Source organism: Calypte anna, chromosome 17 (genome assembly GCF_003957555.1).
Source record: "Calypte anna isolate BGI_N300 chromosome 17, bCalAnn1_v1.p, whole genome shotgun sequence".
NCBI classification, from domain to species: domain Eukaryota; kingdom Metazoa; phylum Chordata; class Aves; order Apodiformes; family Trochilidae; genus Calypte; species Calypte anna.
The window spans coordinates 4,634,678-4,662,413 of NC_044262.1; the positions used below are offsets into that span (position 1 = coordinate 4,634,678).

The 27,736-nt window shown below is 44.1% G+C and overlaps 2 protein-coding genes across 3 annotated transcripts; one reads left to right on the forward strand and one right to left on the reverse strand.

Annotated features, from left to right (window-relative positions):
* The first annotated feature begins 3,125 nt into the window (after positions 1–3,125).
* PKN3 (protein kinase N3) lies at positions 3,126–20,713 on the forward strand. Its single transcript, XM_030461238.1, has 22 exons — positions 3,126–3,146; positions 5,863–6,145; positions 6,629–6,777; positions 8,232–8,361; positions 8,478–8,629; positions 9,011–9,206; positions 9,518–9,709; positions 9,959–10,068; positions 10,553–10,696; positions 11,704–11,779; positions 12,620–12,806; positions 13,020–13,131; positions 13,951–14,027; positions 14,945–15,011; positions 15,607–15,698; positions 16,081–16,257; positions 16,349–16,411; positions 16,953–17,029; positions 17,815–17,957; positions 18,186–18,293; positions 18,864–18,944; positions 19,901–20,713. Exons 1-22 carry the CDS (start codon positions 3,126–3,128, stop codon positions 20,111–20,113), a joined length of 2,850 nt encoding a protein of 949 aa, XP_030317098.1. The 3' UTR covers positions 20,114–20,713.
* A 919-nt stretch (positions 20,714–21,632) lies between these two features.
* On the reverse strand, positions 21,633–27,328 carry ZDHHC12 (zinc finger DHHC-type containing 12). Of its 2 annotated transcripts, none has more exons than XM_030461473.1 (5): positions 27,227–27,328; positions 26,720–26,856; positions 25,750–25,836; positions 24,323–24,486; positions 21,633–23,703 (listed from the first exon to the last, which is right to left on the reverse strand). In XM_030461473.1, exons 1-5 carry the CDS (start codon positions 27,306–27,308, stop codon positions 23,394–23,396), a joined length of 780 nt encoding a protein of 259 aa, XP_030317333.1. In that variant the 5' UTR covers positions 27,309–27,328; the 3' UTR covers positions 21,633–23,393. The 2 variants fall into 2 exon arrangements, with proteins under 2 accessions (XP_030317333.1, XP_030317332.1); XM_030461472.1 differs by having other exon boundaries at positions 24,323–24,489.
* Between the last annotated feature and the right edge of the window lie 408 nt (positions 27,329–27,736).

Below are 27,736 nucleotides of genomic sequence, written 5' to 3' on the forward strand. Positions count from 1 at the left end.
AGTTTTTGTCCCTGTAAACAAGCATTATCTGAATCGATTTCTCAGTCATTTATGGCATTCATTTGAATTTGTAAGCTTCTCTTTGTACCACACTCTAAAACAGGTGCATAACAATAGTACTTTGTTTATTGGATACTGTTCCTGAATTTTAAAGCCGTGCTTTTTTTTTTTTTAAGAGACTGAAATCAATGAAATAACTTCTCTGTACCTTCAAGATATCCTTCTGTTTGAAGGAATTAAAGTACATTTAACTGTTACTTGATGTTACTATTTCTAAGAGTCTTTTTCAAAAGAATCAGTTATTAGTCCTAAACTCGGCATCGGCTTTCAGGGCCGAGGTTTGTAGTGCTCGCTTCTCTTTTATGGGTATCAGGTGCTCGGTGCGGTAAGAATGACAGGAGGTCACAAGTGACTCTGGAACAAGATGCTGGCTTCCCCTGGGGAACACATTTACATTTAGTCTCTAGCCCTCCCTCTTCTGGATTAAAAATGGAAACTTCTCAGACTTTTGATCATTACTTTCCCTGAATATTCTCTGCTGAAGGAACCCTCTAAGACATAACTTAGCCTTATGACATAAACCTGAGCTTCTCGGGGCATTGGAGCCCGTGGGACCCTTCCTCGGTGCTGGTCGGTACCGGGAGGGTTCTGCAGCCCCCGACACGGGCTGTATCAACGCTCCCTCCGGGTTCTCCTGCGTGCTGAGTCGGGAGGGATGCTCCCTAACCGGGAAGGAGCGTAAAACAGGAGAGTTGGCCAAGGTAGAGGGCTCCGGAAAGCGGCAGCATCCTTCCCCTGCCCTTTCCCCCCAACCCGCTTTTAGCGCTCGCGTAGCCACAAACACAAAGGGGCGAAAAGGCTTCGTGGAGCCGAAATTCACCGACAAAACGCTGCCTCACACCTCCCCTTCAGCTCCGCGTTAGCCGACAGACAGGGGCTGCCGGTTCAGCGGCAGGACATGCCTTAGCCCCCGGCATCCCCTCCGGGTGCCCCCCGAAGGAACCAACACGGGACTGCTCCGATCCCCCGCTTGGAAACCGCAGCCCGCCCGCCCCCGGGCCGCTCACACGCTCCCCCCTTCCCGGCGATGATACTTCCCAGGTAAGAACCGCACCTGGAGGGCTGGCCCAGATCCGGGAATGTCCCCGGACCCCGCAGGAGTCGTGCCCGGAAGGATGCTGCGAGGCTGGACAGGCACGCTGTGACACGCCCGTGGGACAGAGGTTACCGAGTGGGCGGGAACTGCTGATCCCACACACCGGCACCCTTTATCCGCAGGATTTGCAGAGGGCAGCTGAACCATACCCCTAGGATGGACTGAAAAACCCCATCTGGGATGCTGGAGGCCAGGGACCCCTCTTAGTAGGTGGGTAGCAGAGGGATGCAAAACTGGAGGACATGTCCTGCTCACACCCCATCACCTATGTCCTGATCCCTCCAGGCTGAGGTGTTCATCCAGCCAGATAACTGCTCCAGCCCCCTAGCCCTCCTCCTGCCTCACCAGAGGGAGAATAAGACCAGAAGAGGGGAAACTGCATGTGAACCCCAGTGGTAGCAAACCAACCCCTGCAAAACACCAAGGGCTCCCACCAACCCTTCCTGCAGCTGACTGAACCAAGCACAGCCTGATCCCTGTCTGCTGGGACAAACTTTGTCCCCTGAAGATCCTGGAGTGTCCCTGCTCCTCCACAACTCCATCTACACCTATGAGTTGGACTTTCCCCTTTCTAATACTTCCATTGACTGAAGAGTCTAATTAAAATCACCTCTTAAACACTGAACAGAGCCTGGACCATGTTACAGATAGCAGCAGGTTCCAGAAGGGTTTATATTAATCTAATGCACTTGCTTTATTAACAACAGGAGTGTGTTCAAAGGAAGTTTAAGATAGAAGTTCAAGGATTTAAGCTAGACCAAAATTTCACATTTTGTGGTGATTTTCTTTCACTAATTGTTGAGTTGCAGATCATTTACAAAATGCTTATGGTAGAAAAACTCTTCTAATTAAGTGAAAGGAAAACATTTCTGGTTATTAATATATATCTAAATCTGTATGTGGGAATACTATCACCTCCAGATCTCTTCTGACTCAAAGTTGTTTATTGCTTCAGGACTGAAAAAAGCGCATTAGTGCAATAATTATATTATGCAATACAGCTGAGGAGGGATTCTTTACCCCCTGAAAGCAATAAATATCTTTTTCACTTGTTTTAAACACCGGGGCTATACCACAGTGCCTATCAGTTCTGCATGGTACCATGGCAGTACAGCAGCACGGTGTTTTTACACTCCTGAGAGCTGTGTGATTACTGCCAGTCTGGGCCAATGTATTTGGGTCATTTTTTCACTCAGAAGTTTAGCTGAGGCACCAGATCCTACACATAGAGGTACAGTTCTGTAGAGGAAAAAGCGATTAAAAAACCAGCACTGGAAACAGGCATCACCCCCTTTCCCGGGAAGCATCCTACCCAAAGGAGAGCTGCAGTTTGCTCATTCCCCTACAAACAACCGCGGGTTAGAACTAAAATTGGAAAGCACCTGCTGGACTCTGCGCAGCGAACTGGGCCCAGCCGCAGGGATTTTTCCTCTCAGCACCCAAAGGAGAAACCAAGCAGGACCCGAGTACCTGTTACTGCCTACATCCCCGTACCGTCCCTTTGGCACGAACCCGCCATTTTTTGTGCCTACAAAGGACACTGACCCCCTCCAGTCCCTCCTTTCCCCAGCAGCCCGACGCAGAGGGAAGCGGGAGGTACCTCAGTCTCCTCAGCGTCCGGCCTGTCGCGCCCCTCTCCTTCCCGCCGCCATCCCGGGAGCGCTGCGAGATTTCCCCTCCAGGGCTTGGCTGCGCATTTCCCCTGAGGGCGGGAGAAGGCACCGGGACCACCTCCTGACAGGGGCGGGAGCCTGGGCTGCGGAGGACCCCGCGGGGCGGGGCAGGGCGGGGCAGGGCAGGGTCGGGCCGGCGGGTGGGGAAGAGGAGGCTCCCCGCTCCCGGAGGGCCGCCCGCAGGCTGTTCTCCCGGGTCCGCACCCCACGAGAGGGCGCTGGCGGCGGCACGGCCGCTTCCCGGGGAGGCTGAAGTTTGAAAAAAGTGCCGGTTGTTGGCAGTGCCGTACGGAGCAATGGCGGCGGGGACCCCGCAGGTGAGCGCCGCGCTGAGGGCTCGGAGGGGCGGCGGAGTGGCGGGCGGGGAGAGCCTCGCCTCAGGCGAGCGGGGCTTCCCCCTCCCGGGCAGCCCCATCTGCACTCGTAGGGGCACCCAGTGGGTGGAGAGGGCCCCTCCATCCTCCCCCCGGGGAAGCACAGCTCTGCTCCGCCGAAGCCTTCGGCTTCCCTCCTGAGGGAGCGGTGCTTCCCGCTGCCTCCTCCGCCTCCCGCGCTGGCCGCGCCCCGGGGAGCTGTGCGAGGCTGTGCGAAGCAGGTGGGATCCCCTAAAAACGTCCCTTCTCGCCTCAAGGAAGTGGAGTCCGGGCCAAGTTGGTGCCCGCTGTGAAACTTCCCCGCTCAGCATCTAGGGGGGGGTGGGAGGCGAGGCGGCCTCCGGGGCTGGCAGTGGGGAGCTGGGGGAGGGCAGCCAGGTCCGTGCTGGGAAAAACATTCATTTCTGGAGTAAGCTCCCCGGAGTGGGAGAGGTGCCCTGCCTTCTTTCCTTGAGGCGTTTCAAGCCTAATCGGAAGAAGGGATGGAGAGAGCAGCACAAAGAGCCGTGGCCAGGCCGGGCTCTCGCCATCCCGGTGCCTCCGGGGCTCGCTGCTCCCCACGGGGTTTGTCTCCAGACAGGGTTGCAGTTGCCTTTTCCCAAAGTTTGCGGTGGCTTTTTCTCATAAGGAGTGAACATGGTTATCTGTGTGTGTCAGACAGGCGGGTCTTGTCCCTACAACATGAATCTGCTGTGAAAGATGCGATTTTTAAACATCCACGCGTGTGGTTTGTAGGATTGAGGGGAAATGATCTCTTCATCGCTAAAAATCAGACTGAATCAATTTCTGTGCCCCTGGTGAGACTTGCAAGGGTCAGGTCTGCTCTGGGCTTCGTGCAGGTGAAGCTCATTTCCAGGCTGGGCATAACTGAGGGGAGGGAATCTCCCTGGGCTGCAATGCAGAGGACTGAGTGCAGCTTTGATACTGCTGAAAGTTTATGCTCCCTGGGAAGCAGCCTGGATACTTTTGTACCACAGAGCTTATCAGAAGCCTGGGTTAGTTTTGGCAGCTCCATTGCAAGTATCAAAAGTGATTTCAGCTAGTGTGGGTATTTCTCTGCAGTGTGTTTTTAGGATTGTGTTGGAGACAGACCCTGAAGGACTGACCTTCCCTTGGGAACCCAAGAACAGCTGCAGCATGGGCTGTGGCAGTATCCCAGCACTCCTCTGAAATTCCTGGGTCAGAATGCAAAACCCGAATGCAAATTCAGCTTTCCTGTCCTCCTGAATAATAGAATGTTTTGTTTTCCTGGTGCAAACCATGCCAATGTTGTGGCACTCTGATCCATAGAGGGGAAGAAGGATCCAGTAGAATACATCATGCTTACATTCTAAATATATATACAAAAAATTCACATGATGCAATAACTGGTATTCAGACTAGCTTCTGGCAGAGAGTTATGGGGAGGAAAATTGACTTCAGAACTGCCCAGACTATATCTGTTCTCTGAATCAATACCCAGTTCTCTGCATTCAGCACCCTTGGTATTACTTTTGCACCAGTACTCATTCCTTTTCCCTGGGCAGATCCAGGCAGGGGGTGGACTGCTTGCAGTCATTTACTTAGTTTGGAGGGAAAATAAATCTCCATGCTTTTTCCAATTATCTAAATGAGAACTGCAACGAGCAACCTCCTTCTAATCACTTGCTACAGACTGGATAAAGAGCTTTCTGATTTTCCAACTTAGAGCTGGTTAAGGTTGCCTGTGACTCAGGAACTCCATGATTCAAGTTCTTCCTCACAAAACTCTGGATGTTTTTCAAAGCTCTGGCTCAGTTCCTGGCTTTACTAATTGGGCGAGAACTTCCTGGAATCAGGATGTTAATATGAACCTTTTTGTTTTGTTACCAGTCTGAAAAACTCCTATTTTGGCTATTGTGTATCTCTTGCAGACCCAGCTTGGTTTTAGGCCAATTCTAAAATAGATTTTTTTTTTTTCCTTCATCTTTATTTTTCTATTAGACTGAAACCGTAGGAAAAACTGCATGAGGATGTTTGGTTGGGTCTTTGAAGTGCATAACAAAAATACTAATATGAACAAATAATTATTTTTGTGTGAGTGGCATAGGCTTTGGATGCATAGCATGCTTTTTAAGTAACACAAACCCAGTGTGGTTTATTATTGGAAATATGGTCAACTGATGAAAGAGTGTGAAAGCAAGTTGGTATTTCTGAGTTCTGTCTTTAGTCACTGATGTGCTATGTGACATTAAGTTGGTTTGTGTAGTGGAGCTCCTAAAAAAGCTCTAATGTGTTCATCTTTGTCTTTGAACAGTCAGCATTGAGACACAGTCAGATAAAAATCTGTATCATCACACTTGTGAAATCTAATGTTGATCAGCCAAGGGCAAATGTTGATAATTGGCAAACAAAGATGTGTGTAGACATTAAATAACAAGGACAAGAGTAAGCTGAAGGTTTTTCTCAGTTATGGCTTAAACCCAGATTAGGCATGTTGAGATCAAAGTTGTGTTCTGTCTGCAGTTTAAAGGTTGGTCTGGTCTTCCTGAAAATTTGGTGAAAAGGCTGGCTTCAGGATTTGTGTGAGCCAGGTTCTAAATGAATGAAGGAATGGAGTTTTGTGAGGGTATTGCTAGATCATAAAAATGGCAGAACTGTTATCTCTGAAATCTTTTTGCCCAATGCTGCTTGATTGCAGGGCAGCTGCCTCTTGCAGCTGGGCAATGGTGTGAACTTAATGGATCCAAGTTTCCAGCAAAAACTGGAGGGTGAGAAGGAGCTGCTTCGCCGTGCTATACAGAAAGAACTGAAGATTAAAGAGGGAGCAGAAAACCTGCGCAAAGCAACAACAGACAGGAAGAATCTTGTTCATATAGAGCATGTGCTGAAATCTTCCAACAGAAAATTGGAGCAACTGCATTGGGATCTTCAGGAGCTCAATGCAAGGATTGTAATAACAGACAAAGAGGAGAGTAAGACAGGTAGGTCTTGGGTCATGATTGACTGGAAAGTTTATTATAGTACTCCAATATTCGTATATATTGAATCAATTAATTTTTCTGATGAGGGCTCACAAGCAGTAGGAGTTTCTGCTGTTGGTATTTAGCTGATGAAATTGTGTAGTAAAAAAGTTGAGACTAGTACAACAGAGGAGGGAACATGAAATCAGTGTAGGAGGAAACCAGAGGCACATGCTGGGCATGGGCAATAGAGTTTCTGGTTGAACACTCAAGTTTCTTACATGAGTATAGAGTTGGAATAATGCTTGCTAGGATGGGTTAATTGATAAAATAAGACAAATTTACATGATATGAGCTTGAGTATTTTGCAGTCAGTTTTGCAGACAAGACCTTATTGTACCTTGTTTACTAGCCTGACCTTCTTCTATAGAGTCACCCATCTATAACACAGTGAAATGACCCAAGAAAAGTTGACTGATTGTATTGATTGTACTGTTTGTGCAGATGGATCTGCATCTCCAGATCCTTGTCTCTGGGACAGAAACCCAGACCCCATGGCAAGAAAGGTTGAAGCTCTGAAAAAGCAGCTGCATGTTGAAATGAAAGTGAAACAAGGAGCTGAGAACATGATCCAAATGTATTCAACATCCAAGGTAAGCAGGAAGAAGCAACTATTTCAGAAAATGGATTCCTGGGTCAAAATTTGTATTTCAGTTCTATACCCAAAAACTCTCTGGTAATTGGTGTGTGAAAGCAATTCATTTGCAAAGCAGGCTTGGCTGAATCCTAGTGCTGCATTTTGGTGCCCAGCATAGTGACAGCATGTCACAAGCATGGGACAGGCAGCACTCTGATTGTGTGTCAGACTTGCATGTTACAGATTTCAGGAGTTTAGCAAGAATCATCAAGAAATTGGATGGTGCATATTTCATTTGTCAAGAACTTAAGCCAGTTGATAATTACCACATGTTAGGAAAAGGCTTTTCTGAAAGTTTGCTCCACTTGGACCCATGGTGTGGTTGCCCATGCCTTTTTCTGAAGCATCTGGTGGTGATCACTGCTAGGGAGGAGTTATTGGACCAGACAGACCAACATAGTCTGGCAGTTTTGATCCTTTTTGGCAGTTCTTACATGACAGATGTTAATTATACTTTGACTCTTGAATGTTGCTTAGTGATATTAATGATAGAGTTGGGAATGATGTTATTTAACTCAGACATGTAAATCCTTCTGTAGTCTCAGTGGAAGGTGCTGGGTACCTGTAGAAAAGCTTCTGTTACCATTATTAAACAGCTGATGGCCCTTTGGAGAGACCTGCCTTTCTCTGCCAGCTACAAACTCTACATTCAGTCTAGATGCTTATCTTAGCTGGTTAAATACCAACACAGGTCTTAATGCATTTAATTTCAGTCCTCATAGTGACTCTAGATTAGAGGCAGATTTGAGCAAGAGAAAAGTATCTCATAGGCAGTGGCATCTCCAGGGAAACTTGAAAGCCTGGGAAGGTAGTGAGGGTAATATAAGAGCTACATTCAGTCACTGACTTGAAGAAAGAAAGTTTAAAAAGTGCTGGTGTTGTACACTGAGTTGGTGTGATGTTTTGATATCACTAGGTTATTTAGGACAGAGCACAGCATGTGGTATCTCTTCATGTTAGAAAAAATTTCTGAGGTTTATTGGTTTCATATTTATCCTACTTTGTGAGTTTGACATAATGGTAATTAAAATTCAAGGGATAATTTACAAAAAAATCCAAGCTTATTATGAATTTTAATTCTGTAAGACTAGCAGTGTAGAGGGTTGTGGTGTTTTGATTTGTTCAAAATCTCAGCACAGTTAACCAGTGAACCACAAGTCTCAGTGACTGCAAGATTTGGTATTAACTGGACATGTCCTTGACCTGTCCTTTCCCTCTACAAATGGAGATGGTGATCTCAAAGTCCTTGATCTTTAGCAATGTCTCCTTTACATAGCTGCTTATTTCTGCCATTTCAGGATCATTTATGACCCTTCTTGCCAGTACCACCTTAACCTTGTTTGTGACCATGTTGTCATAATCCATTTTTAGTGAGTGTGGCTCTCTCTGCACATTCTTTCTCTTGTGCAGGAGAGGAAGCTGCTGGCTACAGCTCAGCAGATGCTTCAGGACAGCAAGACAAAGATTGAAATAATCCGCATGCACATTGTGAAAGTCTCCCAGTCAGCAGGAGGGATGGAAGATCCAGTGGATCCAGCAGGTAAAGTGTTTTTAACTAACTGATACGCAGCCCAGAACAGATGTGCCCAAAGCCCCAAGATCCAGAGTACTCCTCCAGTTTTCATCCTCATCATATTTTATCTCTAAAACGCTCAGTGAGGATGGGGACCACCATCAGTGCTTTGGAGCTGAGGATTGAGGAGCTGAGACATCACCTTCGTATTGAAGCTGCTGTAGCTGAGGGGGCAAAAAATGTGCTGAAGATCCTAGGAGGGAGTCGGGTGCAGGATCGCAAGTTCTTGGCTGAGGTAAGCACTCCTTCAGGCCTTCTTGGAGGGTTGTTTCATGCCCCAGTATTAGTGATTTAGCATGAATGGGTAGAGATAACCAAGAGTTATTAATTTGGGAAAATCCTGCCTCTCTGTGGGGACAGACAGACTGAGATCACTTTCCCTTCCAGGGATATAATTCCTTGCTTTGGTGAAATTTCTCAGGAACATCAGAAGTGATACTGATGGGGTGGCCAGGATCTATGGGAAACTATTTCCTCTTGTTTCCTTTGTTAGTAAGATGTTAACTGGTCTTTTTTTGTAGCTTGATCTGATAGTTCATATAGAATTAATAGTACCTGGACTGAGGCTGTACATTGAAAATTTTTATCTGCTTTCTGTTCTATTTCATATTGTTAGGCTCAGAGTCGTTTGCAGGAGTCTTCCCAGAAGATTGACCTGCTGCGCTTGTCTTTGGAACATCAGCTTAGTGAGCTTTCTCCTGATCACCCAAAAAGAGCACTCATCAAGCAGGAACTAGTAAATACTTCTTCCCTGGGAGCTCAGCATAGCAGCATCCAATCCACTTCAGTCATCAAACCTACAGCCCTCACAGGTGTGTAAATCCTGTATGTTGTTATGAGAACAGAGGGAACAATTAATTGATTTCTTCTCATAGTTGTGATGCCTGTTCTTATATGGACTTTCTATGGATTTGCTAGGAAACTGGCTGACTTCTTTAAGGCCAGCCAGTGCTTTCTGATCACATGGATTTGCAGTCTATTACTCTGCAGACTATTGCTCTGTTACTTCTTAACCAAGAAATCATTGAATCCGAGAAATTCTTGGATCCCTGTGGGCACGAGCTGAACGTAATCACTTCATCTTCTCCACAATAATATTCTTCACTCTCCTAAAATTCCTCAGGAACATTGGAAGTGAGACTGATGGGTTGTCAGGATTTATTGGAAAATGTTCCAGGACGTTCCCGAATGACGAGTTCTTCTCCCATCTCTGGCAGCCCAAGTGACCTGAGGTCTCTTTCCCGAGCGCGGGTTGGGCTGGGAATCCACGGCCGTAGTGTTGCAGGGAAGTACCTGAGGAATGAGGAGCCCTGCAGTGAGTATGGGGTTTCCTGATGAATCCTGGGTGGCACGTGGGAGCATGGGGTCTTCTCATCTGGGTACTAGGTTAGCCTGATGTGAAGGTAATTATATGAAACCTGGCTTCTTCAAAGCTGGGAGAGAATTAATTGCATTATACCTTGTCTTCCAAGTACTCAAAACTACATTTTATTGGGATATTCACCTTCAGCGTGAGACATTTTGATTTGGTAAGAGATTATAATACGTTTTCTCCTTTGTTCAGATGAGGTCCTTGCTGTGCTCAAAGTGGACAATAAAGTGGTTGGCCAAACAAACTGGGGACCAGTTAACAACCAGGCATGGGATCAGAGCTTTGTCATTGAGCTGGACCGGGTAAGTCTGTCCTAGATTCCCTGGTGTTGTATTTGTTTTTCCATTCCACTTTACCTAATTTGCTTGTTTAACTGCTATTCTACTTGGTTTAACTGTGTGTTGCTGCTGTCCCCATGTCCTTTTCTGTTCCAGTTATCTTAGTCTTCCCCTGGAGGCAGTGCAGCTCTGGCAGTGTTTCAGCCTGAACAGCATCTGTTGTCCTTCTCTCCTTATCTGAGCAGTTTTATTTCATCTTACCAGCAGTGTGGCTTTCACAGGGGTTTCTGAAATGGGGAGCCAAGACAGCAATCCCCAAGAGGATCTGTGGCTGAGATCATCTGAAAACAGCAGAGAAAGTGGGAAACAGAAGGATTATGGAAATTTCTTATGCACACTGTTTAATTTACTGAATTTTTACAGGATCTGTGTGCCTTGTTTCCAGAGAGTGGAGGGCAGTACATAACTCTTCTGCTTTTTTTTTTTTTCCCCTTCCCCATCCCAACAGTCTCGTGAGCTAGAAATTGCAATTTATTGGAGAGACTGGAGAGAACTTTGTGCTGTGAAGTTTTTACGTTTGGATGATTTCCTTGATAATGAACGTCACGGGATGTGCCTCTCACTTGAACCACAAGGAATGCTTTTTGCAGAGGTATAAATGTCAGCTTTGTTTCTTTCTCAGAGAACTCCCTCTGTTTAGGGTGCCTGCCCTGCAAGCACTTGTTCAACTCATGATACAAGGAGAGGAAGGAGCACTACCCTGGAAGGGTTACATCAATATCATTTATCAGAATAAGGAACAACATGATATAAAAGATATACACATGCCATAGCCTGAAGTGACTCTTCAGCAGCTCCACTGCAATTATATGTGTGTGTGCTGTGGAATCCTTTCATTTTTATTTGCTTTCATTATGAGTCATCGTTGACACTTTAATTAAACATATGGCTTAATGGTCAGAATTGAATCACAGAGCCTGTATGATCAGAGGCATTCCCTCTGGGTATGCTTATTTTATCATCTTTCTGAGGCTAATAATAGTTTGAAGTACCATCAATGAAGAGATCATCCAGATAATCCCTGAAAAGCCACAGAACATTCGCCTCTGTTTTGTGATGAAAGTTCCTGTGATCGCCTTTAAAAAAGCAGGATCTTGACCTCATGTACCCAAATTTCCCTTCTCTCCATACCTTCTTGGGGTTTTCTGTGGTTTTGTTTTGTTGGGGTGGAAAGTAGGTGTTTTTTTGTTTTCTTGTTCTTGTGGGGTAGTTGAGTTGGAGATTTTTTTTCTTTTTTGTGTGTGTGTGTTTACACCTGTGCCATGGACTACTAGTTTGGGGGTTTTTATGCTACAAATGGCTGTGTTCATTATGTTTGGTTTTATCAGTTAGATTAATTTCATTTGGAATATGAATTAGTTGTAAACTGGGGTTTTTTTTTTGCATTTCAAGTAGCAGAAAATTTCAACATCTAAAACCACAGCTGAAGTAACAAGTGTTTAAAGGCTGAGGCTAGAGTGGTGTGGTCTGGAGTCTGTGGGAGTGACTCCTAACTTACCTGACAGATACGAGTGGAGAACTTGATGGGAGAACACGTGCAAGTTTGTGTTCAGAGTGTAACTGAATTATCTTGACAAATCCCCTTTGCTTCTCTGGCAGGTGATGTTCTGTAATCCTGTCATTGAGAGAAAGCCAAAACTGCAGCGACAGAACCGCATTTTCCCCAAGCAGAAAGGTGAGCTGCCTCTTTCCTGTTATCCTGTGTGTGTAGGTGAGGGCAGTGGTTTGCAGAGGCAGCCTGGCATGCATCTTATCCCATTCAATTTGTCAGACATGGAAATGTTTGCTAATTGCTGTGTAAGTACTTTGGCTTCATCAGAATGTAAAAGTTTCTTCAGTCACAAGAAGTGCAAGCAGCCTGGCTGCAGCATAGTGTGTAATGTTGTGATATTGTTGTGGTGTTTCTCTTCACAATTAGCATTGTTACAGAGATCTAATTAGTTATTTAGTAGACTCCTCAGGAAGATCCAGGACTCAAGCTGTTCTAGCTTAACCAGCAGTGCTGTTAAAAGATGAATGGATATTGAAAGGTTTCGTGGAGAATTCTGAATTGTAAAAGACTGTAGTATGAACAGGCCACTGACTGTCTGTCAGGTCTCTGGCGCTGGCATCTCAGATTAATAGTTTAGGGAATGAGAAAAAATAATGAAAACATCCCAAATGTTTTACTTTTTTTAAGATGTCTTTGGAAATTTTGTGTTAACAGTCTGTGTGATTAAAATGCAGTGTTGAAACAGAAGAAAACCTGACAGAATAAAATAAATATTTAGTGTTTTATGCAATTGCTACTTGAGGATTGTTATGATATTATATGGAACTATTATACATGAAATAGCTGATCTGTATTGTCGTAATTATTAAACTTTCTTCCCTGAAAGAAAGCTCAGTCTCCCTGTGGTGAGCTATCTTTCTGAATAACTCGTGAGTGTTTGGCTGAAAATGATAATTTAACAGTATATGAGGTTGTAAATTGTCTGCTGTAATCTCACTGATGCTTTGACTCTGACTCCTCCAGGGAAAGAATTTCTCCGAGCTCCTCAGATGAACATAAATGTTGCTGCCTGGGGTCGCCTGATGATGAGTTTCCTCCCTCCATGTAGTTCCTTGAGCACTCTGAGTCCTCCACTTCATGATCCCATTCAGACAGGATTCTCTCCAGTTCCCCCACAAAGTCATGTTTATTCAGTGTCCAAACTGAGTGGGTAAGTCATATTCAGAGTGCTGGAATGTGAGTCCAACCCTCACCAACTTAATTTCTCCTTTTCATTCCTTGATACTTCACAGACTTGTGGTGTCAATCAGGCAGTTCTGTTGTCCAGTGTTGGTCTGAACCTTATACAGCAAAGGTGATACAAAGGTGTCTGTGTTCAGCATTCTGCCCTAAGAAAATCTTCAATTTTGTCTTAAAAATGCAGTGACTTTCCTGTGGCTAAGCTTACATTTGCTGATGAAGCCCCCCCCAAGCCCCCACGCCTTTTTCTGATGGCCAACTCCAAAGAATCAACACCATCTCCTGCTGATTCTCCGGTAAACATCTGGGTAACAGGGAGAATTTTCTCTGTTCTTGGTAGTCTTTCAAAGCCTTGTTCTTATTAATTGTTTATTACTGGAGAAATTAACTGGACTTCAGGCAGGCAGTGTTTTGTTAGCTGGCTGATCTCTGGGGATACAGAATGCAGTGAGCTGTTGTTGATATGAGGTCTTTACAGAAGTGTGGCACCTCTTTTTATTTTTAATGTTGAGCTGCTTTTCTTGCATAAGTAAGGTGGGAAGCAGGTCAGCATGGAGGGAGTGGAGAGGAAGAGGAAATCTCATGATTTCACAGAGAGAGCAGGGAAAGAGGGTTAGTAGGCTTTTTTAGGACCAGATGAAGTTCATTGTCATTGAAGAAACGGGGCAAAACCAAGAAGTGTTCTACTTTTATAACAAGAAGGAGCAGTATTTTTTTTTTTTTTTGTAGTGTAATGGTTAACAACCTGTGTTCTACCACATCTTGCCCTTTTTCATTTGGCTTTGGTGATAGAGGAAACTGCATTCTTTGGTCATTTTGACTCTTTCTGGGATACAAGATACCTCTTTCTCTAGAAAGGAATTATTTTCTCCTAGACTAAAAGTGTTTATTTTAAAGGGTTTGACTCTGTCAAAATAATATTCTACATGGGAATAGTTTTGTGTGACCACACAGATTTTCATGCTGCTTCCCTCCAAGCAGAGACAATGATCAACTGCAGGAACTTGTCTGTGGTTATGGTGGCTTATGACAGAGGAGGAAATTTGGATGTGGGTTATTCAGGTCTGACTTGGTGATTCCAGAGGATGAAACTGTAATTTTCATTCTGTTTCTAGTGTCTAAAGAGGCTGCATGTTGAGGAGAAGTCTTGCAGATCTGCTATTAGAGAATTTCCAATCCCAGCATCTCCAAGGTAACTCTGGGCTGTCTTGGGTCACAGATTAAAGACACAATGGGCTGAAATTTTTGAGCATGCAGTCTAAAATTCTGCTCAAGGTCTGCTTTGGTTTCTTAGCAGCAGACTTCTAGTGCTCAGTGCTTCTCTGAGGAGGGAATTGAGTCCTTCATGAGTTGGTACTTAGCCCTTCATTTCACTTGGAGGCATATGGAGTGTCTACTGCCTTTTAAAGATGATCCTGGACTCTAGAGCATTTAGGGTGTGGGTTGATTTTTTTTCTTTTTCTTTCTTTCTTATTTTTTTTAATTTTTTTTAATTTTCCAACCAATTCTACAGCATGGGTTTCCTTGGTAACACCTTGTGGTCGACACAACATTCTGTTGCCTCTCTTTAGTCAGCTACTTTTTTCCCAGAAACATGTTACATCTGTTGTCTCACCATGTTTCATTTCCAACTCCCGTTTGAGAACTTCTCCTTCTGCCCTTGTCCTGCCATAGCCCTTGATATAAACATGTTCATGTCTGCTTAACACAGTTACTGTTGAGCCTGATGAAAGGACTGTAGGCACAACTAAATTTTGTTATGCAAGGATGGGGTGGAGGGGAACTAAACCTTTTAGGCAAAGCAACAGACAGAGCAAGCCTCAGAGAGTCAGGATTGTTGCTTCTGTTTCCCATACAGATGGAAGTCACTGTGCTGCCACTGGAAGCAGTTTCCTCACCTTATGGTTACCTGCTCCTTTCTTCAGGGGCAGAACAGCAGCAAGCCTGTTTTCAGGATCTCTGCTTAGTGGAGGATTGGCTGACACAGCTGTTTGCTTTCCCCTTTGCTATACAGAGCTTCCCCTGGAGCAAACACACACACACTCCTTTGTTATCTCTTTATGCATCTTTGGGGTATTGTCTCAGCAATTCTTCTTCATATGTCTGCAGGAAAAGGACAGTTCAGCTTGAGGATTTTCACTGCATTGCTATGCTGGGACGTGGCCACTTTGGGAAGGTACCATGGAAATCTGCAGTCTGTGGGAGGAGGGCAGTAGGAGTCAAGATGGGAGTCTGGATAGAAACGTTGGAGTATGGAAGAGATGTGTTGCAATGCAGATGTAGCAAACAAACCCAGCCCAACCACACAAGCAGCTGATAACTGTTGTTAAAGTCAAAACTCCTAAAGATTTGTGGCTTCTGAGCCTGGAGGAAACCATCCTGGGAGTGCTAAATCATTTCATAAAGCACAGCATTACCATTCCTTTCATTATTTCTGTGATCACTAGTGTAATAGCTCCATTCCCAAGCCCTGTGTGCATAGTTGCTTGCTGTGAGAGCTCTGAGGTGCTTATAAAGCTCTGGGCCAGCTGTGATACTGCTGTTTGTGGAAAGAATATAACTTGCACTGACATCCTTCTGGAATGATGCAGCAGCACAAGGAGCAGAAAAAAACTGCTCAGTTTCCAGAGTTCCCTTAGCTTGGTTTTGAGAAGGAGTGTCTGGAGTGGATGGATATGGTCTGTGTCCATGGGAGTCAAAGCCATTCAATAAAGAAGTAACAAATTTGGTTGAGGTACAGCTTTTTTGTTGTCTTTTTTGTTCTCTTTCAGGTACTGCTGGCCCAGTACAAGGCAACGGGGAAGCTGTATGCTATCAAAGCCTTGAAGAAAAAAGATATTATTAGGAGAGATGAAATTGATAGGTGAGCTTTATTTAGAGATGGTGCTATTGCCAGAGGCTTACAGGAACACACCTGTAATCAGATGTTAGTAGGTATGATGTGTTCTGGTCATGGTGCTACTAAGGTTAAATGTGGCCTTAAGTCTTGGGTAACTGAAATCAGAAATAAGGAAACTTGTTACAGTGATGCTTTCTTACTTCTGGTGGAATAATGGCTGAAGAACACTTTAAAACTCAAGGTTTGGAAGTGTGTAAGATAAATATTGTACTAGCCCTCACCTTTTATTTCTCTAACTTAAGATGTAAACATTTTCTTTTACATCCTGTCTTCCTCAAAACAAGATTTCTGCTGAGTTTTAACACCAAGTTTAACACTGACAGTTTTGTTCTTTGAATCCTGGCAGCTTGCACTGTGAGAAGAGAATATTTGAAGTGGTCAATTCTTCTGATCATCCATTCCTTGTGAACATGTTTGCATGTTTCCAGACACCTCATCATGCTTGCTTTGTGATGGAATATACCCCAGGTGGTGATCTGATGATGCGCATACATGAAGATGTCTTTCCAGAGCACGTGGCACAGTGAGTTAGAATTAGAATTAGTCTGGTTTCTAGACATTATAAAGTTTTTATCTTGATTCTTGTATTTCTTGTAACTATTTCTCTCTTTTAGGTTTTATACAGCCTGCGTGGTCTTGGGGCTGCAGTTTTTGCATGAGAAGAAAATTGTTTATAGGTAAAATGCAGCAAAGAATCAAATATAAGACAGTTCAGCAACTTGAAATTTTTTCCTCCAGCTATATGCTATCAGTCTTGCTGGGGTTTCCAGTCCTTCTGTCTGTCTTTATTTTCCTGTTATTAGCAGCATGTTCTTTGTGCTTACAGTAAATAAAGTCATCTAGCAGCTATTCATCTGACATGCTGCAGGTGATTAATCCTCTGGGACATGTCACTACATCTGAGGGGGCACCTGTAAGTCACTGCTTTCTTTCTTACTGTGATATTCAAGTAATTTGTCATGCTGTTGTGGGATGCTCTTTTCCAGATGAATAAGCCCCACCTAGCTCCACATTGCTTTATGAGATTTTCATTGAAAGGAAAATACCAATAAATTAAGGGGTATCTTCCAAATAATACATTATTTAAACCAAATGTAGATTCTGTTCTGTTTAGATTTGTTTCTCTTTATTTAACATCCAGCTTCTGCCTCTTGCAAACAAGATGTTGAATGGGCATCCTCAGGCTCCACCATTCTCTTTCCTCTCCTTTGCCTCCAGGGACCTGAAGTTGGATAATCTCCTTTTAGATGCTGAAGGATTTGTGAAGATTGCAGATTTTGGATTGTGTAAGGAAGGTGAGTGACTTCGAAGCTGAATCAGTTTAGTATTGGGGCTTTAGCAATTTGTTCACAAATGCAGGTGGCTGTGTGTAGTATTTATTCATCCCTGTTTTAAAAATAACCCCCCAAGACCCCCAGCTAGCCAAAAAAATAAAAAACCTTCATCTGTCTGGCTATGGTGAACTTGGAAAGAGTACTTTGTCCTTTAATCTTCTGGAAACTTATGGATGAGTTTACAATGTGCTTGTTTGCTCAAAGGAACCAGAATATGGGACTACTAAATATGTATTTCAGCAATGAAATCTACAGGAAATCTACAGGCAGTTTCCTTTGTTTTGCTCTCTATTTAAGTATTACTTGTATATTCTTATTTGGAGTTCTTAGAGGCTTCAGGTTTCATACTTCATAGAATCATAGAATCATAGAATTGGCTGGGTTGGAAGGGACCTCAGAGATCATCAAGTCCAACCCTTGAACCACTGTTGCGGTTGCTAGACCATGGCACTGAGTGCCACATCCAGTCTCTTTTTAAATACCTCCAGGGAAGGAGAATCCACCACTTCAGTGGGCAGTCCATTCCACTGCTTGATCACTCTCTCCGTAAAGAAATTCTTTCTAATATCCAACCTAAACTTCCCCTGACACAACTTAAGACCCTGCCCTCTTGTCTTGTTAATACTCTTGTCTTCCTACTTGGCTTCATTGGCATTTACCAAGCACTGATGAGAGTCCTTGCCTAGTTAACAACCCTGTATTATCCATTTAGCAGTGGATTTTTAAAAAGTCTTCTTTTCCTACAGGAATAGGTTTTGGAGACCGTACAAACACCTTCTGTGGTACCCCTGAATTTCTGGCTCCTGAAGTCCTGACAGACATCTCGTACACTCGGGCAGTGGACTGGTGGGGATTGGGTGTGCTCATTTATGAGATGCTTGTTGGTGAGGTAAGGCCACCACCTTTCTCTAACAGAACCTCCCTTACTCCCTTACTCAACCACCTGAAATAAAATTTTTCTGAATGTAGCCAACTATTTTAGTACTTAAATTACATTTTTCACATTCGTAGAGCTTGCCAAACAATAAATCCATATACCTCCCTGCTATTCTCATCCCTGCTTAATAGTTAGGAACGGGTGCTATGTGGATTAAATAATAAAATCTCCCAATTGCAGTCACCATTCCCTGGAGATGATGAGGAAGAAGTCTTTGACAGTATTGTCAACGATGAAGTCCGGTATCCACGATTCCTTTCATCTGAGGCACTTTCTATAATCCGGAAGGTAATGGGCTTGATGGGTCTCCAGGAGCCTGAAGAATTTACATTTACACTGTAAGTGGGTCCAGAGGGACTCTGTTAGGACTGGATAGCATTTGTGTGAGTAATCTGTGGAGCTGCCCACACAGTCTAAGGAAAAATGTAAAATTTTAGACATATTTTTCCTTCCCTTCTCTTTACCTAAATGTCATCCCTCTGTCTGGGGGTGACGATGGAGGCTTTTTACTGAGGTCTGTTGCTGCTAACTCTGAAATGGAGAAATGATGATTCAAGGGCAGGAAGTGCCAGAGTAATTCAGTGGAGATGGCTTGATTCAGTGGTTGACCCAGTAGCCATAGGTGCACAATTAAGATGAGATGCTTCATGCAGTTTATACCAGGTGTGTTACCCATGTTGACAAGTTGTTTACAAGGAACTAGGTGTAAGCTATTACCAGCAGATGATGACCTTGCTGCAGAGTGAAAATGAGAAAACACCGAGGGGTCACTCAACCTCCTTCTGTTTTTCTCTCTGGAACATGATTTCTGTCCATTCTTTTACCAACTGTTTGATTTTGAACTGATATTTCCTTTAGCTTCTTCGGAAATGCCCAGAGCGTAGACTGGGAGCAGGAGAAAAAGATGCAGAAGAGATTAAAATCCAGCCCTTTTTTAAGGTAAGAACTCTGTTATCCCTCCCCCTCATCTCTTATGTTTGAGCTTAGAGTGATTTGTTTTCTGTTGGTAGAAAGAGATATTTCCATTAGTTGTCAGTGAGATCTTAGTGACAGCTTCTGTTACACCTCATTGCTCTATTCAGAGATTCCTGTTTCAATTTATGTTTGAAATTAATGCCTCAAGTGTGTTTTCTGGGATCTGTAAGTTTTCAGAGCCAGTTTGTGCTGCTTCTGTGTACAGATACTTTGGGGCCATCAACAACTACACTTTTTAAAATCAAACTGCAACAGTCAAAGATGCTGTCCAGTGATGACAGTCACTGCCAGTCAGTCTATTTGGTGGCGTCTTCATTTGCAGGATACACTTGAATCCTAAGAGAAAATGAGGTTAAAGACAGGTTTGCTTTGAGTCAAGGGTATAGTTTGTTCAAGGCAAAAGTGTTACTGTTGCTCCTTGTCATTACCCATCTGTCAGTAATTAGCCTTGTAGCCCCTGGCTGGCTTTTCAGGGGAGTTAAGAAAAGAACTTGGATGTCACTAGAAGTTGCTGGCAAGTCCACAGATCCACCTGGCCCCAGCTGGGCTTTAGTTCTGTCTCTCCTAAATATCATTTGAGCTGTAGCCTTGTTTCCTGGTGTTTTGAAGAGCAGCCTTTGATTGTATGGAATCTTTGTACTGCCTGGCCTGCACTCACTGGCTGTGCATTTTGCTTTTGGTGGTTTGGGTTTTCAGTATTTTATTTTTTTTTTCCTAATCTAATTTAAAATTAAATTTCTAATTTTATTTTCTAATTAATTTTTTTTCTAATTTTTCTAATTTTTTTTCTAATTAATTTCTAATTTGAAGACATGTGCAAACGATCTGGAAGGGAGGCTGCAATCCTCCCTCTTACTTTCATCTTTCATACATTACCTTCACAAATATCCATCTGGCTCATTGGCTTCTTTTTCTTACAGGGAATTGACTGGGGTGCATTGCTTGCCAGGACTCTGAAGCCCCCTTTTGTGCCCACTTTAAGAGACCCAACTGATGTGAGCAACTTTGATGAGGAGTTTACTTCACAAAAGCCAATCCTCACTGCTCCTGAGGAGGCTGCTCTGCTAACCCGCAAGGAGCAGACTGTCTTCAAGGACTTTGACTTTGTCTCCAGACACCTTTTAGAGGTTTGATTCTTGTGCTGTAAGAAACATGAACAGATTCTTACCACCTTGAGAGCCTGCAGAGAGGACTTGGCCTGAGCAATGGAAAAGTCAACAGAATTCCTGGAACTGGTGGTGCTGATGACCCCGGGACTCGGTGCCTTGCAAGCTGATTTAACCTACTGTGTTTTTTTCAGCCTCGTTGGAGGGCTGCTGGATGTCAGTTATCTTTAAGGAATAATTAATGTTTGACTGGATGTATCATCTTCTGTCATGGAAATTTGGGATATGAGATGGACAGGATGTAGTGGAATCAAATCATCTCTGCAACCCAGGTTATTCTTTGCAAAACACCCAAGTAAGTAGCACAGCTTTTTAAAGGTGAATAGTAATAAGGGGAATGGCCACTTCTCACCTATTTTTTTTAGAAAAAGCCATGCAGCATTCCATCTTTGTAAAGATTTTATGCCCATTCTGACTCATAATTATGTATTTCAGAGAAGGAATAGATTTTAATACAACCAAGATAATTTTAGGTTTGATAATGATCCAAGTGATGTATCTTAAGGAAAATGAGTCTCTTTCTACTTCTTTGAGGATGCTGAATCTTACTGGTTTTAATTATATAAAAAAGCCACTGCTTTGCACATGTTATTTTTTTGTAATTTTTTTTTTTTTACAATAAAGATTTCTTTTCTTATCATGAAATTTCAGCTTTTCATCTGCTTGGTGTTAACTGAATATTTCATATTAGGGCTAACCATATCCTGCTCCACAGGCAGGACTTTATTTTTCTGTGTAAATGTCAATAGTAATATTTTCCTTCATTCCTCTATCTCAAGTTGTCTCTGTGTGGATTGCTTGGTGTCATCAGCTGGCACATACAAATGGTTGGAGTCAAGTTGTCTCTCCACAGATTTTATCAGTGTCTATGTCCTGTATCTTTTGGGGGACAGATAAATGTTGAAAGTGTTAGAATTGGAAAATCAGTCAGTTGAAGGTGATTTTGTTTGCCTGGCAACTTATTTTGTCATTTTACTTTAAGATTTTAAAAAAAAATTCATAATGTTTGCTTGTTGGGCAAAAAAAAGGAAGGTATCACACTGACAGGGAGGCACAGCTATGACTTTCATTCTGTCTTCAACAGAGGTATACAGAAGTTGAACCAATTTGTGCTGCAGCTGCAGATAAAGTTCAGGTGCAGCTAATGAGTCATTATTAAATCCAGGCTGGTCTCAGTGCTTCAGAAAACAGAGGGGTAAGAGCTCTGTTTGTGCAAACCAGAAATAACTCAGAGCCAAGTACAAGTGCTTCTGAAAATTCCTGCATAACAAATATCCTTTCAACATCCTGCTCTGCCTCCCAGCCCAATGGCCCATTGAAAGCAGGATGCACATTTTCCTCACCCTTGTCTCAATGGTAGTGGTTGGCTTGCTCTGTGATTTGTGACTTTTCTAAAGGTCAGGGCCTCTGTAAAGTAGGAGGTAGCACCCTGGATTGTTAGCACAGGGAAAACATAGAACTTGGGTTTGAAGACAAAAGACCAAGAAAGTGTAAAAGGTATATTTATTTATTTTACAGTTTGTAGTAAGTTAAAAAGGCTGTAAATTACCATCCCAGTGCATTAAAAAAAAAAAACAAACAAAAACTGCCAAACAGAGCAAAACTGTGTTTTGAGTTGTACCTGCTGACAAATTTTTATTTGACTGATAGGTGAAGAACCAGAAATTGCTGTGTGGCAGATGAGCCATACTGACACAACTGCAGAGTCCTTTCTGGATGGTACACCAGTATTATGAAAGCAATTTAGTGTTCTGATATACCTCTAGTAGGAGTTTCTACCTTGAACAAAACCAAGATGGGCACAGATTACTGTAATTGTTCAAAAATGGGATCCTTCTGCTGTTTTGAAACTGCTTTTGGACTATAGTGCTGCATTCACAACTGCACTGTCCTTTCATGAGTGCTCATCAGCTTTAAACCCTGAGTGCATCCTGCCAGCTTGCCAGATGTGCTCCTGAGCTGGTGTTAATTCCTGAGCCAACACAATTAAGACAAGGTTTAACTAAGGTTTTTAACTAAGGTTTGTCTGTGGTGCTGTTTATTAGTTTTGTTTTTGGTTTTGTTTTTTTTTTTTTAAACAGAAAGGGTTAGGACTGAAATTCATATCACAGCCTCTTCTGCTTTTAAAGCTAATTTTGGTCATACCAAGTTTCTTTTTGGTTCCTAGTGGAAACCTGACCTTTTATTACAAAGGAAAACAAGCTTTCTTGCCACTACCTAGAAAGCTATCAGCACCCTCCACTTCCAAAGAAAACAACAGGACCTATAATCTTTCCTCTTGTGCTGAAACCTGTATTCTTTCATTTTAAATTTTCCTAGGATGTTGAGGTAGTAGTATTACTGACACTGTTACTTGCTCTAGGCAGGAAGTACCATGCTCTGCTGCTTGTTCTCTCCCCAAAATCCATAAGAAAGGCCAGAGCATGAAGTTATCCACCAAAAAAAAAAAAATTCAGTAGGCAAATATTTTTCTGTTCAAAGAAAAAGTGGATGGTATCATTCTTTGCTGACTTCACTTGAAATGGTCTATTAATTGTTAAGCACTATCAACTTACAGAAAAAATGGTTAGGAAGCTGGTCAGGGCACCACAAATTACAAATTTATTATCTCATAAGCTGAATTTGGTGCCTTACAGCTGTTTCTCATCCACATTAACACTATTAAGCCTCAAATCTCAGTAAAAAGCATTAAGTTGAGGCATGTGATCAAAACGAAGTTTGCATTTGACTGTCCAAATATTTACTCTAATATTTCTAGTATATGTCCAACACCACTGACAAAAGGCACCCTGGCTCTTGCAGTGAGAACTATGTTGAAGAAAGGCCACAGGAATTATATTGATTCTGGCTGTAATAGCTCCTGTTTCCTAGCAGCAAAAGGAGAGGGAAACTTTGGGGAACAGAAGTGAACATGGATGCTCACAGTCCTCTTGCATCTTTTCAGGAGAGATGTGGATTCAGTTAGCAAAGGAAGTGAATCTGGAAAGAGAACTCTGCTCAGTCCAGAAATCAGCTCTGCTGGCCTTCCCAGAACCAGTGTATCCCCTTTAACAGTGATATTGATATATAAAAAAATAACCCTGACTATCCTTGAAGTGTAATTTGCAGGATGAACAGGTATTGAACAGGTTGCATAGTTCATGGTGTACTCAAGTTCCATGCAAGGCAACAGCAGCAAAGGTATCAGGAAAGCTTCACCCAACCCCTGCAGCTGCATTGGCACTCTACCAGGTAGGTACCACTGGGACTAGACAGGCTCATTGCTCCTGTGATAGTAGATTTTCTCCCATGCAGTGAGGTGGCATGAACAGAAAAATCTCCAGAGGTTGAGGACTACCCCTTGGTCAAAGGGATTCTCCAAGTCTGAGTGTCTCAGGTAGGAGATGCGGTGATGTGACATGAACTCCCAGGTGGTGGTGTTGCAGGAGATCAGATAGAGGTGTGAAAGCAGCAGCAGCAGGACCACAGTGGTGAATATGACTATCAGGAAGAAGGATATGAGGAGGAGGATGTTGTGCTGCAGCCAGTCCCAGAACTGTTCAAAGGAGAGGCCTGACCTTTCAATTCAGAAAGAAGAAATAAGTTAAATGGTTAAAGGTGTAGAACTAGTTACATAAGCCAAGCAGACATGCTGGCACATTTAAGTGTGATTCATAACTAGTGAAGTTCTGAAAATCATGGACTGCATTGAGTTCATACACTGTAACCTCTTAAGAGACTGCACCAGTAGTGACTTAGTGACTGAGGTTCTAAGAAGCTGAAAAGATGCTGATTCCTCTGACAGCTGAGAAAGAAACCTCTTCAGTTAACTTCTCTCCTGAGCAGTCATACAACTGAAACCAGTATTTCCAGTACTTAGATCTGTAAACAAAGATCATATTCTGGTAACGGAAGCAAAACCAGCTTTTTTACTGCTCTTAATTTTGTTAGTTTAAGCTTAAAACAAAGCTGAACAATGAAATCTAAGCTATGAGACTGTTCAACTACTGATCAGCTGTGTTGTCCCTCAGCAGGTTGCAGGGCTTGAAAGAGGTCATCTCCATGCTGCAAAAGAGGGTGAAGACAGAAAGCCAAACCAGTCACTGCTATGTTCTACAGAACAGTGGGTCTCTAGGAGCACCACAACTCCCAGCAATCTCAGAAGTCAAAGTGCTGCCTCCAGGTACGTTGCCTTACCAAGCAACTTGACCTCCCCACAGCAGAACTAGAAGCTGCACGCTCAGGTAGACAATGAAGAGGGGGTGATTCCTCTCTCCTACACAGTTCTCAATCCAGGGACAGTGGTGGTCGTAGCGCCGCACGCAGTGCTGGCACAGCTGGCAGTGCTTGGCTCGCATTGGCTGCTGCAAAGAAAGAGAAAAACACTAGAAATAGTCCACTGGTTCAACTCAGTTCATCTCCCTGTTTGGGAGAAGAGGAGATAATGCCAATTTGTCTTCCTCCACAGCAGTGCTGTCCTACAGTCACTTTTGAGATAATAGCCCAACATAAACGATGCGAAAGGGGAATCACAATTCCCAAAGAAGTGACATCCAAATTAAATTACTCTCACACACTACTGCTATATGTACACTTTTTTATCTACCTATTTATAAGAAGTCCAGTGTGCAAAGCCAGCCTGTCCTATTCAGGAAAGCATGAGCAGTCTTGAAGTAAGAACCTAGGGCCACAGCTATTAAAGAAAACATGCAGGGAGGGATTGTCTTTAGGGGAATACACAGAGGAGGGAAGTATCTCTACTGGGTGAATACAAGACACTTGCCTAGAAAGCAGCTTAAGTACCAGGAACAGAGGAGATGAAAGATCTGGCTGAAGAAAGTAGTACAAGTGTGCTTCCTAGGATTTGTTCCCTGAAGGATATACACTTGCTTTGCCAGCTTCTCCTTTGGCAAGCAGCTGATATTTGTCAGGATAGGGAAGGTTATGGAAGTTGGGATAATGCTGGATTTTATTGAACTGATAAGGATCACTCTACAAACAGGCATTTCTATGCTTTAGGCAAACTGTTTTCAGAGCTAGTTTAAGTGTTCTAATTTTTCCTTCATGTTATCTTTTAAGAGTCAGACTAACGTTTTGTTGGGTTTAGGCCTCCAAACAAGCTCACAGCTACTGTCAGTTCTTGTCTATCTCATGCTCAACCACTTTTCTCTCTGTCAAGATACCTTCAAAATAACCATTTTTGACAATATTGTAAGGTCTGAATGGCAGTGAGAATGTAGAATACAGTTTTCCCACAGCAAAAGATGACCCTTGTTTCTGTGTGCCAGCAGGGGCTTGCTTCAGCCCTGGAAAACTAGCATGCATGCTGATGTCCATCACTCCTACATCTTTAGTTACACAATTCATTTGGATCACTTTTCCATTTCAGGGCTGCATCTGAATTCAATCTGCTCTTTGTACTTACTAGTTCTGTGAGTTTTTCAGCAGGAAGGTGACCCTAAGACAGAATTAAACAGACCTGCCATGCGTCTAAAATACTGAGCAGGGCAATGATAGAGCAGAAACACCACCAACAACAGCAGCTGAGTGAAGATATTGCCAAAAATAATGTAAGTTTGCAAATTGTTCATCCCATTCTCTTTCAGTGCATTGTGCATGCCTACCTTCACCATGCAGTAACCACAGCGCCTCAGCTTAATAAGACTTGGAGCCTGGGGTATCACCATGCTTTGTTCTTCACTCTTGTCTGCCTACAAAAAAGAGAAGGGAGTGACTAAGGAGGTTTTGTGTGCTGTGGTCTTGGTGTGGCTGAGCTGTCTGGATCCTTTTACTTAACAGTTACACAGTGTTATCTCTATCATTAGGAAGGTTAAACAAAAGAGTTCCTTAGAATTCCTACAGAAGCTGCAGACAGTTAAGGTACTGTGGGACAGAACAGGCTTCTGTAACCATCAAAAGAATGTTTGCACAGAGGCAGAAATAATTAAGATACCACACTGATCTCAACACTAAGCTTTGGGACAAAAATAAACAAGTTTAGTCTTTGCTTCCAAACATTGTCTTTCCAGTATAAGCAGTGCTTCTTGTTCATAACACAGCCAATGTTTAGATTAATGTTGATATTTTTGTCCTATGGTGTAGATGACCTCTCAGTGAAATGCTGCCTCTCCATTTACCTCCCTGTAACTTGTTTGTGCATGTGTCCTCTGAGAGGGCAACAAACCTATAAACAGTTCAATAAATAGAGCTGCAGAGAGCACTTTCTTCCAAGCTTGCCATTCAAGGTTTTTTTGCACGTGTACCACTTGGGAATGGTTAGTGTCATACTGGTCATGTATATATTCCATAGGGTACTGCAGCCAAGACAAGACTTAGACAGTACAATGTGGTTACAAGACGAGTGTGGTGTAACAGACACAGGTAATGTCTGTGAACTGCTGCAGTTACAGAATATGAATTGGGGACTGCATTGCTTCATCTCCAAAGCTCTGTGTAGGTTTATGCACAGCACAACAGAAACTGTTTCAGGTTTTTCTCATCTAGCAGAGTGAGGGGGGGAGGGGGAAGGAAATAAATAAAAAAAAAACCTACAGATTTTACATCCCCACCACTTCCATTCATGAAGTGATATACCTCCTCTTCTTCTTCAGACTTTACAAAACCTGGATCCATGAGAGAGACCTTGAAGTACAGCAGGACAGAGCACAACACCAGCAGGACGAAGCCCAGCGGCTGCAGCAGCTCTCCCCGCTCCTCTTGCTTCTGCAGGTCTGAAATGCACCCCCCAAAAAATAAATAAAAACAAACAAACAAAACAAGAGAGAGCAGCGATTCCTGGTGAGGAGCTTAGGATTCTCCTCTCTTTAACAAAGGGATCCCACACCTACGGGGAGAGGCCGCGGGGGTGAGAAGGGGAGAGAGGAGCAACAGAAGGGGCTCTCGAACTCCCCGCAGCCCTCAGGGCACCTCGGAGGGCCCCGAGGCCGGGGCAGGGCGGAGAACCCCCGGCATTTCCCCGCTTCCCCGGCACAGGACCCGCTACGCCCGCAGCCGAGGCCTCCTCCGCCGCCTCTCCTCGGGCCCGGCCCCCGCGGCCCCCCCGGCCGGGGCTGAGGGAGGGGCGCGGCGGCTCCGCCTCACCTGTGGGGTGCAGGAAGAGCCCCAGCGTTATGGCCCCGCTGAGGGCTGTGTGGGCCGCCCTCACCCACCGGCCGGGCCCCATGGCTCCCGGAAGGCGGGCAGCGCCCCAAGGCGGGGCTTGGCCCGGGCGGCTGGGCACGGCACGGCGGGCGAGAGGGACCCGCTGCGGGTCGGCTCCGGGCCGTGCCCTTGGGTAGTGTGAGAAGGGCGGAGGGCTCGGAGCAGAGCCGGGAGTCGGTAGCTCAGGCTCGGCTCCCTGGGGTGGGGAACCGGGGTCTCTTTCGTCCCTGTTTGCAGGGGGCAGCCCGGCCGCGGATCAGCTGGCTGGGTTTAACCCTGCGTGCTGGCCCCACACCCCGCGGAATCCTCCCAGGAGAAGGGCGCTTCCTGCAGCCCTTCCTGCTGTCCTCCCACCCTGACTGGGGGGAACCCCTTCTCCCCCGGGCTCTACCCCACTCCCCCAGCCCGGTTTCAGTTCAGTTCGGTTCTGTGGAGGAGCACGGTGCTGGG

Coding starts and splice junctions, on each gene's coding strand:
- PKN3 (XM_030461238.1), top strand. CDS start 3,126: ATGGCGGCGGGGACCCCGCAG. Junction 3,147..5,862: donor TGGCGGCGGGGACCCCGCAG/GTGAGCGCCGCG, acceptor GCTTGATTGCAG/GGCAGCTGCCTCTTGCAGCT. Junction 9,710..9,958: donor GAGGAATGAGGAGCCCTGCA/GTGAGTATGGGG, acceptor TCCTTTGTTCAG/ATGAGGTCCTTGCTGTGCTC.
- ZDHHC12 (XM_030461472.1), bottom strand. CDS start 27,308: ATGGGGCCCGGCCGGTGGGTGAGGGCGGCCCACACAGCCCTCAGCGGG. Junction 26,857..27,226: donor GCTCTTCCTGCACCCCACAG/GTGAGGCGGAGC, acceptor GGTGCATTTCAG/ACCTGCAGAAGCAAGAGGAG. Junction 24,490..25,749: donor GTGGTTACTGCATGGTGAAG/GTAGGCATGCAC, acceptor CTTTCTTTGCAG/CAGCCAATGCGAGCCAAGCA.